We start from the raw sequence: 12,862 nt of genomic DNA on the forward strand, positions 1-12,862 counted from the left end.
TGTCTTTTCACTTCAGTACTTATTCTTTTTAATGGCTGTAAAACATGCCATTGTCCAGGTATATTGTGCTTGTTTTTGAAAGAAGCTGAGACTATTTGACTCTCTGTTTCCCTCCTGAACTTAAATATTCCTTTTCCTCGTTTTGCTTGGTTTAGGGAAGCATATTTGGAAAACAACTCTGGACAAGCTGGGAGGCCTCTGGCATGGGGGCACCATCTTCCTACCTGCGGGAATGCTGGATCCAGGAGTCGTCCACGGGTGGTGGCGCGGGCGTGAACGTCGTAGCTGTGTTGATGTCGCCGATGACCACGAGGGCTTCTTTAAGGGCCTGGTACATTCGAAGCATCTCATCCCGGCGCTGAGCCTGTTCCGCGGATTCCTCCATCAGGGTATTTTGGTCCTCTGAAGAATATAACTGTGCTAGGAGCTCGGAATTTATGAAATCTTTAACCTGTTGAGTCACCGCAAAAAAGTAAAAAATGGAAATGAATGCCTGAATGATAAACTGGTTCAGAGCCTGTGGACAAAGTCCACAAAAGTTCGCTCTGGGAAAGGGGACACATCATGCATGTTTACTCTTCTTTCTTCATTAGTCTCCCAATGCCAGTAACAGTTTTCCTCTCTGTCTTACGGCTATTGATACTAAAGAAAAACAGGTAGTTGAAAAGAGGGCCAAACCTTGCCATCATCAGAGCAAGGCCTATTGGTTGTACATGCATTTCTGCAATGTTGTCTGTGGCTGCTTGGTTTATAGACAAGGGAAAGTACCAAGAGGTAAGTGGTGGTATTTTTAATAGGAAACAATGATGTAGGGAAACTTAGGTAGTAGCACAAGCTATGTATTTCTTGGTATTTCAGCCCTTTACCTATCTTTTACCAAAAATCACTGGAATACTGTTAAGACCCCAGGTTTCCATGTTGTCTCAAAAGTGGAATTAGTACGAGTAAGTGAATATTTATTAAATATAGAATCATATATAATTATGCAAGTTCATTTACAAAAAAAGTGATACATTCTCTGGTTTCCAGAGCTTAACAGTGATGAAGACTGACATAAGGTTCCATAGTTAGGCTTATATGACATAAAGTTCCATATAAGAAAACAAATTAAAATATGACAATTCATGTGAGTCTTTGGGGAGGGGAATTTTGTGGCAGGATGAGAATGGAAAGGATGCGTTGTCACACAGCCCTGAGGGAGAGAGAATCAATAACTGTATTTCATCAAGTCTAAGACACCCCTGATTTTGAGACACACCACTCTTTTACGTGCCACTAAGAAAGGAAAACCACCGTCAACTAAACTACGACAGAATGCCAAGGTATCACTGAGTGTCACATGCATCTTCATGTCAGAAATGTTAAATGTGGAAAAAAGTGAATGTGAGAATCAAGGAGATCCAATGTGTCTTCACAAGTTATCTGATTTAATTCTCACTGCATATGTATGAAGCATGCATTATTATCCCAGTTTTACAGATGAAGGAAGCTCAGAGAGGTTAAGTAACTTGCCCAAAGTCACACAACATTAAGTTGAACCCCACATCTTCGGACTTGTCTAGTGCTCTTTCCATGACCCCCTTGCCTCACTTTGAGTGACTAGAAAAGATAATTTACCGTTAAGTGTCATGATTATAGTGTGGTACACAAGTATGCCACTTAACTTAAGCCTAGAAAAATAAACCAACTTGGATTTTTCAGTGCCTCTGTTAAGAGAAAGTTAACACTTACCTAGAGTCACTGGATCTATGAAAGGCCAAAAGCGAGTATATTTAATTGCTACAAATTCAAGTAGACAACAGAGCACCTGTCAGATGCTCAAGATTCCTGGGTTGTAGTTAAATTTGTAACTCAGAAATAACAAGATTCTAAAACACATAACTTCACTATTTTTTAAAGGTATCAAACCATGTAAATAATTCTGCTAATCAGAGAATTCAGCTAAATCACAGCTCTGTTGTGAAATAAATAAAAACTGTTCTCTGTACATATTCTGTAAACCAGGAGTGATTTAAATGTAGAAGCAATCTAATACATAAGATGTATCCAGGCAACTGTCTGGTGGAAGGGGAAGTTTATGTGTGATAGCTGTAGAAGGTAAATTTGGCCAGGTAACCTGGGGCCAGATGTGAAGGCCTTGAAAGCCAAGGAAAAGTATTTGAACTTTATCCACTTGGCAATGGGGAGCCATGGAAGGCTTTTAAAGCAAGTAAGTGAAATAATAAAAGAGAGTTTTAGGAAAGTCAGTCTGGCTGTGATTGGAAAAGAATTTGCAAGAGTGGTAGTAGAGATAAAGAATTCTGTCAGAAGACCACTGCAGATTTATGGAATGATAAGGGTTTAATTTGGCAAGGTTGCCGTGGAATAGAAAATATGGGTACAGATAAATGATATTATAAAGGAAAAACCAGCTGGACCTGGTGCTGTTTGGATATGAGGGGCAGCGAAGAAAGGAACAAAGACCCTTCAAGCATCGAAGTTCGGGTGAGTGGAAGTCAAGGAAAGTCAGGTTTAGAGAAAAGACAGTAAATTTGGCTTAAGAACTGTTCTCCTCTTTGAAGATTTATTTACTGCTAAACACACTTGCAGGTACCCAAGGAGTCATTCACGTTTGCACAAATCTTCCACTGTGAGGTGTGTAAGTACTTGGAGAGATGGTGCAACTCCAAACTCAAAACCAGACAAGTTTCCTGGCATTGACCACCAGTTGGGTTAAGCTCTTTTGAAGCTTTACATCTTCCTGGAGTATCACTTAGAATCTATTAAACACAATTTAAAAGAAGGTCCTTCCAAGAATAGATTTAAAGCAGATCTGAATTAAGAAGCAACTGTCAAACAAACCACGAAATAAAATAATAAGAGCCTGCTTCGGCATTCTGATCAAAGATCTGCCTTGAATCAACTCTTCCACATCAAAACCTTCCTACTATCCAATAGATTTGGCAATGTCCTGAAATAATATGAATGATTTTTAGCATAAGAGAAAGCGGCAATATAGCACAGTGGTTAAGGGCATATTCTTTGGAATGAGACAGCTCAAAATTTGAGTCCTACAGGACTTCCCTGCTGGTCCAGTGGTTAAGACTCCATGCTTCCAATATAGGGGTACAGGTTCGATCACTGGTTGGGGAACTAAGATCCCACAAGCCACGTGTCACAGTCCAAAAATGAATTTGAGTCCTAGCTCTAACATTTATTGTTCTTGGACAAAATACTTAACATTTTTGAGTTTCAGATTCCTGATCTGCAAAATGAGGTTAAGGGTAGGAGCTGCCTCAAGAGTTTGTATAAGAAAAAAAAAAAAAGAGTTGGTGCAAGGATTCAGTGAAACAGTGAATATATATTGCCTAGCATGATGCCAGGGCTTCCCTGGTGGCCCAGATGGTAAAGAATCCACTTGCAATGAGGGAGACCTGGGTTCGATCCCTTGGTCAGGAAGATCCCCTGGAGAAGGGTATGGCTACCCACTCAAGTATTCTTGCCTGGAGAATTCCATAGACAGAGGAGCCTGGCAGGCTTGATGCCTAGCATTTAGGCAGTGCTCCATCAACAAAAGCTATTCTTTTTATAGTTCAGTTCAGTCGCTCAGTCGTGTCCGACTCTGCGACCCCATGAATCACAGCACGCCAGGCCTCCCTGTCCATCACCAACTCCCGGAGTTCAATCAAACTCATGTCCATCGAGTCGGTGATGCCATCCAGCCATCTCATTCTCTGTCGTCCCCGTCTCCTCCCACCCCCAATCCCTCCCAGCATCAGACTCTTTTCCAGGTCTAAGTTAGGATTAGGTATAGAGGTAGGCAGCTAGGGCAATACTGCCAGCATCAAGTGACATAGTTCATGTAGAGCAAAGTTAACATTTATTTTGCACATAAGAAAATTTAAAACTCTTCTCCTCCTGCTAGCCTCACTTTGTAATGCTACAACTGGAACAAAGGTAGGGGGGACTTTGGGGAGTTTCCAGACACTTCAGGGACTTTCTGAGCAGTTTGTATTTCAATGGTACAAATATTTAAATCAAGGATTCTGCACAATTGGAGGCCAAGTGGATCCCTTTTAGATGATAGCATTGAGAAAATACCTTATAGAACATGACCTAAACTAATTATACTTGGATAGGAGATTTGAAAGAATCTTTACGCCTTTAATTATAACACCTTATAACCTATACATCTATGTGAGGTTCACCAAAAAATTCTCACGCACAAAGCCTCATTCCAGTTCAAACTCCACAGGCTAGATAAACAGGCATTACTGCGCCATGTCGTTCTGCTCAGTGTAAAGGAATGTGAGGTCATTAAAAACGTTCCACATGTTTTCCTCTCTTTCTGACTTTAACCCTTCTCTAGCAACCTGCAGTATTTTTGAATCTTTAACTTTCTTCTTTGTCTTTATTACTAAAACCATTTAAAGCCTTCACAAATAGAAGAGATATTTATAGAATTTTCATACAATTCAGTTACTTAGAAGACCATTTCCTTAAAATCTTTTTGTTTCAAGACAGGAGAGGCCACAGAATGGCACAGTGGTAAGTTTCATTCACATGAATACACCTATATAAACTTAATTAAGAAGTTTAATTGTGTTCAGTTTTAGAGAAGGGCTTGGTTAGAATTTATAGATTAGGGATCTCACAATTCTCTCATTTCTACTTAAGACTGCTTTCTGTTTCCCAGGGATTTCGTTTTGGTAAAGACCAACCAAGTTTTCCTTTGAAAAGGAATATTCTTTGACTCAACAAAGGTTGAGCAAAGAAGAAGGGCAGAAAAAAGTACATACTGTACGATTCCAGAGTTCAAGTATAGGCAGAACTAATCTATAATGTAAGAAAGCAGGAGAGTTACCCTTGGTGGTGAGTGATGGTGGGAGGGTGGAGGGGAGCAAAAGTGGGGCCTGTGAGGCTTCTAGGTCTTAGTTGGGATCTGTTTCTTGAGTGGGGTACGGAATTCTTGACTGGTGGAAACAAATCAGTGCTCTGGTATTTAAGATGTTCTTTCCCTTCAAATAATGAATGTTTAAAATAACACTCTACTTCATACACATTAAAGTTACAGTAAGTTGTGAAACTAGGGCACATGTTACTTATTTTCCACCAAAGGGCCAATGGCCAAGGAGAGTGAAAGTGGACCTCCAGGGGTCCAGGGGCTCAGGCTTCAAGTGTGAAATGCCTCTAGGTTTCATATTTGGTTCTTAAAATGTTTCATAAAACTTTACATTCTATTTTGTATTAGCTGGGTTTGTTTGACTACGAGGAACAATGTTTTACATTACTTACTAGTTAAGATTCAAAACATTGTTTCTCGTATTCAAACAAATCCTAATCAAATTTTCAATGAACCCTCTGGGAAGACAGCCTATGTATATGCTATGGGGATCAGAGCCCACACCCCCTAGTTTGAGAAGACTGACTTAGAATGTTCTGAACCTTGCCATATGCACTCTCTGGTGGTGGACTGGAGAGACTATCAGACCATGAATGAGAAGACATGGAGGTGGATTTTAGTCATGATCCTGCCACCGCCAGCTGTGTGATCTTGGGCAAGTCACTTAGCCTCTTGGGGCCTCAACTTCTTCACTTGAAACTGGACAAAATCATGAGTACCCAACAGGTGGCTGTCCTATGGGTTCAAACACAGACTTATGTGCCGCTTTGTCACTAACACTTTTCAAATAAAGCTGGATTCACTTTCTTGATTCTCTGATCAAGAACTTCTGGTAGTGTGAGCTAGAAGAAGAGGCCATCAAGATGTGCTTGCTATGCGGTGTTATATGTGTGTTTTCTTTAAAGTCTCAAACAAAACTCTGTCGCTTTGCCTGTAGCCTGTCCGGAAAAACCGCCTGTCATAAACTTGCTATTTCTTTGTGCCGCTGTTACCTGGTATGTTTAAGCAATGAAACAGCTGCTGCATTTCAATAGACAAAGGCTTACAGTATGTCTGAGGCAAGGCATTTATTGCTGGCTTTAAACTTCTTAAACAATTCCATATGGAGACTTGAGTGGCAGAACACTTAATGTAAACTTTCAAAGGAAACTGCCCACCAAATTCTGAACTTTATGAAAGTTGGCTGAAACATATTCGCTTTCAGAAGGCAGAGTAGCCATTCCCATTTCATAGAGGAAAGGCCACAGCCCGGCTTTCAATAGTGATAGTTAACAAATAGAGGACCCGGTTTTAGGCATTTATGGGTTCTGCAGGAACAGCTAGCTTTTTCACCCACAACCATTTATAGAAACAGCAGGGTTAAGTAGATGGAATTCAGAATGAGGAGTCAAAGTATTTGTTTTCTTGTTATGATTCTATGATTAATTCTCTCACTTGAAGATCTCTTCAAGTTAAAAAAAAAAATCAACACATATGTATGACACAGTGCTGGGTGGTTCAGTGTGTTTCTGTTCCTTGTACTCAAAAGGGTGCTTTTGGAATGAACAAAAAGGGATCAGACATTCTGCACCATAAGATGTCATGAGAATATACTTTTTAAAAAAGGGATTTGTATTTCTACATATACATAATTATACATATAAATTTATATTATACACACACACACACACACATATAAGACTATATACTTTCATTTTTGTTGTTCAGTTGCTAAGTCATGTGCAACTCTTTGCCACCCCATGGACTATAGCACAACAGGCTCCATTGGGCTCTCCAGGCAAGAATATTGGAGTGGGTTGCCATTTCCTTCTCCAGGGGATCTTCCCAGACCAGGGATTGAACCTGCATTTCCTGCATTGGCATGTGGATTCTTTACCGCTGAGCCACCAGGGAAGCTCTATATACTTTTACATATACGGTAAAAATGTGGATAAAATAATATCCAAAGGAAAGCAATCATCCTAGATGTATAAAACTATTTTCTGGTAGATATGAACAATTACATCCAAACAAAGATAGCCATAATGTCATAAGAATCCAGCATTACATAATGCTTTTACTTTCTCCACATTCCTATCAATCTCTACTTCAAGGTTTGACCTTGGAGATCAAGTCTTAATTGAAGTCTTCTTTCTCATGACTCTTATGTGAGGTCTCCTCAAGGACAATTAGCAGAACTTCACTTCCATGGATAATACCCTTAGGTAGGGGTTTTGCCATCTCATAAAGCAAGTGAGTGGTGAGGGGTGAGGGCAATTATCCTCATGTTTCTTTGTGTGTGTGTGTTTCTTGAGAAGGTGAAAGTAGGATAGATCTGCAATCAGTTTTCTTTTTTTTCCCCCTTTTGACGAATTTATGTCAAGCCACTCCTCACAGCTATAGACAGGAAGTGCTATTTCCTGTGCTGATGATTTAATATAGTGCAGAGCAGAGCAGCGTTTGAACTGATGGCAGCACTAATGACTCTCGGTAAAACAGTGAAAAGATAAATGATTCTTAATCAGGAAAATGTTTAAATAAGCAAGTGCCTGGATTCCACAGCAAAACAACCTGAACTCATTTAGGTGAAGTTAAGGGGCTAATTTGAAAAATACACAGACTATTTGTTTAGTACTTTATATTTTTCAAAATGGCATAGAGTCACATTTATTATGTTCTCTGACAATTCTGGGGGGCAGCTCAGGGTTCCTAGTGTAGTTTTAGAAGTGACTGACTTCAGCCTAGAGGGGCCAAATGATTTGCTTCAGGTCACATAGCAGGCCGTTGACTAAGCTTAAGTATATAATTTATAGTTTCCAATATATTTCGAATACATTGTTTACCTGCTGCTGATACTTCAAAGCATTCTACTCACCTTGTTTGAATAAATGAAATGTGTATGAAAATAAAGTGAGTTAAAAACAAGATTGCTCATGTGACTGGCGTCTTCAAGTCAAGGAGCTCATACATCATGAACAACAAGCTGTCAAACTTAGAATTTTGACAGGAATCAATATATGGATAATGGTTATTTCAATTCTTTAGTAGGCAGCCATATTAGTTTCTTATAATTATACTTTTCATTGTATTGATACTTCCATATATACTATCTTGGGGAACAAATAACTAAGCTAGATACTTTTTATGATTCGTATTTTATATATGGAGGAAATAGAAAGACACAAAGGATTGTCTTAGGTTAAATCTAGACAGTGTATTAAAAAGCAGAGATATCACTTTCCGACAGAGGTCCGTATAGTCAAAGCTACAGTTTTTCCAGTAGTCATGTACTGATGTGAGAGTTGGACCATAAAGAAGGGTGAGTGCCGAAGAATTGATACTTTCTAACTGTGGTGCTGGAGAAGACTCTTGAGAGTTCCTTGGACAGCAAGGAGATCAAACCAGTCAATCCTAAAGGATATCAACCCTGAATATTCATTGGAAGGACTGATGCTGAAGCCGAAGCTCCAATACTTTGGCCATCTGATACGAACAGCCGAGGCATTGAAAAAGACTCTGATGATGGGAAAGATTGAGGGCAGAAAGAGAAGGGGGCAACAGAAGTTGAGAAAGTTGGATGGTATCATCGATTCAATAGACATGAGTAAGCAAACTCAGGGAGAGAGTGAAGGACAGGGAAGCCTGGTATGCTGTAGTCCATGGGGTCACAAAGATTAGGACATGACCGAGAGACTGAACAAGAACAAGAACAACAGAATTTGTAACAGAACCAAGTGTAGAATCCATGTTTCTCCTGAATTCTAGGGTGGGGCTCTTTTCTACTTTACCATCTAATTTTTGTTACAAGCAAATGCTAATAATATATTATTGATTTAAATAAAAACTTGTCCTTAGAATATAACAAGGAATAAAATTGATGTTGCACTTTACAAGAATCAGAAAAGCGTGCTATAAAGCACCCCATTATAGCCTATCTTATCTAAAAGATAAGTTCTCAAATAAATTGCAGTATTATTTATAGTTTAGCAAAGTAGCTACCAAAAGAACTAAACCAGACCATGTAATTTAAGTATCACTTCCTGACTGCTGTAAAAATAACCATGAAAAGGGAAAGATTCTATGAAATATAGATCTATTACTTTGAGATCCTTGGTTCTATCATCTTACCTTAGAAAAGAAAAAGAAACTAGTTTTTTTATCCATGGGGATAGGGCAAAAAGCCCTTTGCTAGGTTAAAATAGTATTCTATAATTTTTAGAAGGTGAGAAGAACCATACTACCATATTCTGTATGAATATGTAGAAAAGAATAGATATCTTTTGACTTTAATTTCAAAGTCTAGGATCCAGGGTATCTGGTTTTATTCCTGGCTTTGCAACTAATTTATTACTTGACTATAGTATTTTTGCTGTGCTTTATCATGAGCAAATTCACACCCTTCTAGAGGAGACAGCCAATAGGAAATACCACTTTAGCTAGAAGTTTTATGTTTTCTTTCCTAAGTTCCCTTCCACTCAGTCAATTACCACTTGTAATGGAAAATGATAAGCCTGGGTAATAGGTGTTTTGACCATGCAGAAAATATCACAAAGAAGCTGAAGACAGTGTGAGCAATTTCCATGCTAGTATGGGATTAGAAGTTAAAAATGAGACAGCTGATAAATACTTACATTATTGATCATAAGGTGCATTATTGTTTTTGGGATTAGGTCTCGGATACATTTGTTGATAATAGACATATAGGAGTCTACAAGATTGCGAATGGTCTCCACTTGTCTCTCCAACTGTGGGTCCATAGAAAAGTTTTCTGCTTGGCCATTCTCATCATTTTCAGTCTAACAGAAAGGAAAGAAAAACAAGGATTATTTCACAATGATTCAGAAAAAAAAAACACAACAACCAGACATTATCATATGATTGACTTCTGTATACTGAATTTGAAGTTGTACTACCAGATGGTAACATCTTTATCTTATCAAACAGCCATTTATTCTGAAAAGAGATCAGAACCATGCAGTTATTATTCTACCTTTAGCCTGCTACAATCAAGGAAAAGCAAAATACTGGGATTCTGAATGAATGTTTAGACAGACAATCAGATAAACAGTGCACCTAACAACATACCTCTAGAGAACAATGTAATCTTAAGCCATTTGCAAGTTGGCAAAATAAACTGAATCCAAATATCTGATGCAGATGTAAACCTCTGGGAGGGGTCTCCAGGGATTCTATAGATTAGAAATAACCTTGGTGTTGTTCTGGAACTCCTAGGTCTGCTCTGGAATGGATCAGCACTTGGATCAGTCCAGATTTAAAACTAAATTTCCTAGGCCTGGCCTGGAGCCAAAATAAGAGATATAGGGGATAATGCATTTTTCCATGCACTTGCTGGAATTTGTTCTATAAATTCATGCTTCTGTCATCACTACTAAAGGCTGGCTCCACTGTGAAAAACTTACAGTTTTAACTCCCAACTTGTTATTCTTTGAATAAAACAGAATACATCCAAACACAAAGCATTTATTTGTGCAACATGAGAGAAGCATCTGTTTTCTATACTCTGCAACTTGAGTTAATTAATTTTGGCTTATCCACCAGAGGCTGGGCTGGGCATCTTCATCATTAAGGGCTGACCTGTTGGCTTAGCATTGAAATCAATTTAGAATAAATGGTCTCCATTTCAAGTCAGGTTGAACCATCTAAGCCCCAGAACATGATACAAATATTGTTAGTGGTCTGGTTGCTTTCTAGCATTTGGAAAGATTTAATTACTAATGCAAAAAAAAGAGGGGGATATAATTTATTGCTTCCAATGTGGACATGAAGTAATTTTCTTTGGAAATGTACCTACTTTGATCTGCCAGGTTTTTAATCATCCAATCAGTTCTCAGCAAAGCACTGTGCTGAATTGCTTAAATGGATCTATAAATAAGTGTTAACTTTGGATCAATATGTATGTGTGAAAGGCATATTTGTAGGCCACAAGATCAACAATAACAAAGATAGAAATTAGTTCTAAACATTTATATAGGCTTCTGTTGCTTTTCTAACACCTTAAAAATATTAAAATAATATGTGCTCACTCTAAAACACAACAGTTACTTTCTAAACCTAAGAGTCGAATCGCATACTTCATGATGACAACTGGAGGACATTTCGGAGGCATCTTACTGCTATTGCAGCGAGAGAGGGGATTAGAGGTCTCAATATAAAGACAGTTGTTTCCCTATCCCTATACCATTTCTTTTTAAATGGTCTTTGGTCACTGAAGGGAGTAAATCAGGTAGTTCCTTACTTTTATTATTAATTTGTAATACAAGCACAATAGGATTTGGGATAAATAGGTAAAAAGCTAGGGTGATAAAGTGGTAAAGTGATAGAGGAAGGTCAGCAAAGGCAGTGAAAAAAACTTCTTCCCAGGGCATTAAAAACTACTGTAGCTTGTGTGCCACACTAAGCCTAAATTCTGAGAATCAGTGGTAACTGCAATGTTGTCTTAAAGGTATCGTATTTGAAAGTAAAAATTTAGATTTAAACTCAGGCTTTATCACGCACCGGTTGTGTGGCCACACCTCATTTATTTAATGTAACTGAGACTCAGCGTCCCCATCTTTAAAATGGGGATACACAAGTTAAAACTTGTGTAAGTTAAATGAGATAATGCACATGAAGTAACCTAGCCAGGGGCCTTGTGGGTTCTCAATAATGTTAGCTTCTTTCTTTCCTTTCTGAATATTCATGGAATGAGTTAGAGAGCTGCTTGGTTCTCAACACACATTATGAAAATTTAAGTTGAAAAATTTGAGCACAAGACATTTTCAATTCAAATAATATAAAAATAGCAAACTACTATTTTTAAATTGCCGTGTTTTCTACAAGCTAATCTCTTTCCCTGGAATCCCCTCCTCCCATCTGTGAAGACCTTTTATCTTTCAAAGTCAGCTTCACCATCACCTCTTCTAGACAAACTCCCAATGGCCCTCAGACCCACCATCACTCCCTGCACAATACTTCATCTGTGTCTTGTACTACCATCTATGATTTATATCCAGCCTAGTTATGCTTCTCCCACTATTAGACTCCAGGGTCTTGTTTATTTCTCACTTCTCAGCAACTAGCACAAAGCTTGATGCACCAGAGAAAGAGAAGAAGGAGGAGGAGTTGACACTAAAAAGGCTTTGTCTAAATCAAGGAAGCTGCCTCAGTACATTTCAAGATCTCTAAGAGTGCCTATTTGTTACAAAATTGGAGATGAGAGAAATTCCGAGTTGATGAATTAGGATCCGCCTGGCGTGCTGTGATTCATGGGGTCGCAAAGAGTCGGACATGACTGAGTGACTGAACTGAGTTGAACTGAACTGAACTACTTAATCATAGTGAAAGTGAAAGTATTAGTTGCTGAGTTGCCTCGGATTCTTTGCCACCCCATGGACTGTAGCCCACCAGGCTCCTCTGTCCATGGGGTTCTCTAGGCAAGAATACTGGATTATGTTGTTATTCCCTTCTCCAGGGGATCTTCCTGACCCAGGGATCAAACCCAGGTCTCCTGCATTGCAGACAGATTCTTTAGCATCTGAGTCACCAGGGAAGCCCTGATTATAGTGAAGATGATAAAATGACAATGAAATCATGGATATATCAAGTGAAAATACATGACCTACAGCTTTGTGAGGAAAACATCTTTTACATAAAGCAATATATATCTCCATAATAGATAAAATGCATTTTAGTTCGTCTCTCTGACCTGAAACATATTGGGATTTTGCTGTCGTATTTAACAAAAGGGGACAATGTCATTTTAGCATCAACATACTTTCTCTGCCAGGAACATTTTTGAGCACTTACGGTGTTCTAGGTACTGTGCTAGACGTTTTACATAGAAGATCCACACCACAACCTTAGGAGGTGGGTACCACTGTTATCGTCAACCCAAAAGCATGCTGAGGCTCTGAGAGCTGAAATGTTCAATAAATAGAAGGTAAATATAATGTGAGGGTCTACGATGGTAGCTCAGCTGATAAAGAATCTGCCTGCAATGCA

General features: G+C 38.8%; 1 protein-coding gene across 7 annotated transcripts in view; it reads right to left on the minus strand.

Moving 5' to 3' along the window:
* DNM3 (dynamin 3) overlaps positions 1–12,862 on the minus strand; it is a 670,947-nt gene that overhangs the window by 30,322 nt on the left and 627,763 nt on the right. For all 7 annotated transcript variants that reach the window (XM_088845459.1, XM_088845461.1, XM_088845462.1 and 4 more), the window contains 2 exons: positions 9,493–9,657; positions 225–451 (listed from right to left, as the gene is read on the minus strand). In XM_088845459.1, the coding sequence (XP_088701585.1) occupies positions 225–451; positions 9,493–9,657 (392 nt within the window). The remainder of the gene's footprint in view (positions 1–224; positions 452–9,492; positions 9,658–12,862) is intronic.

This window comes from Moschus berezovskii, chromosome 17, assembly GCF_049115385.1.
Source record: "Moschus berezovskii isolate FMDL1 chromosome 17, NW_MosBer_1.0, whole genome shotgun sequence".
NCBI lineage: Eukaryota > Metazoa > Chordata > Mammalia > Artiodactyla > Moschidae > Moschus > Moschus berezovskii.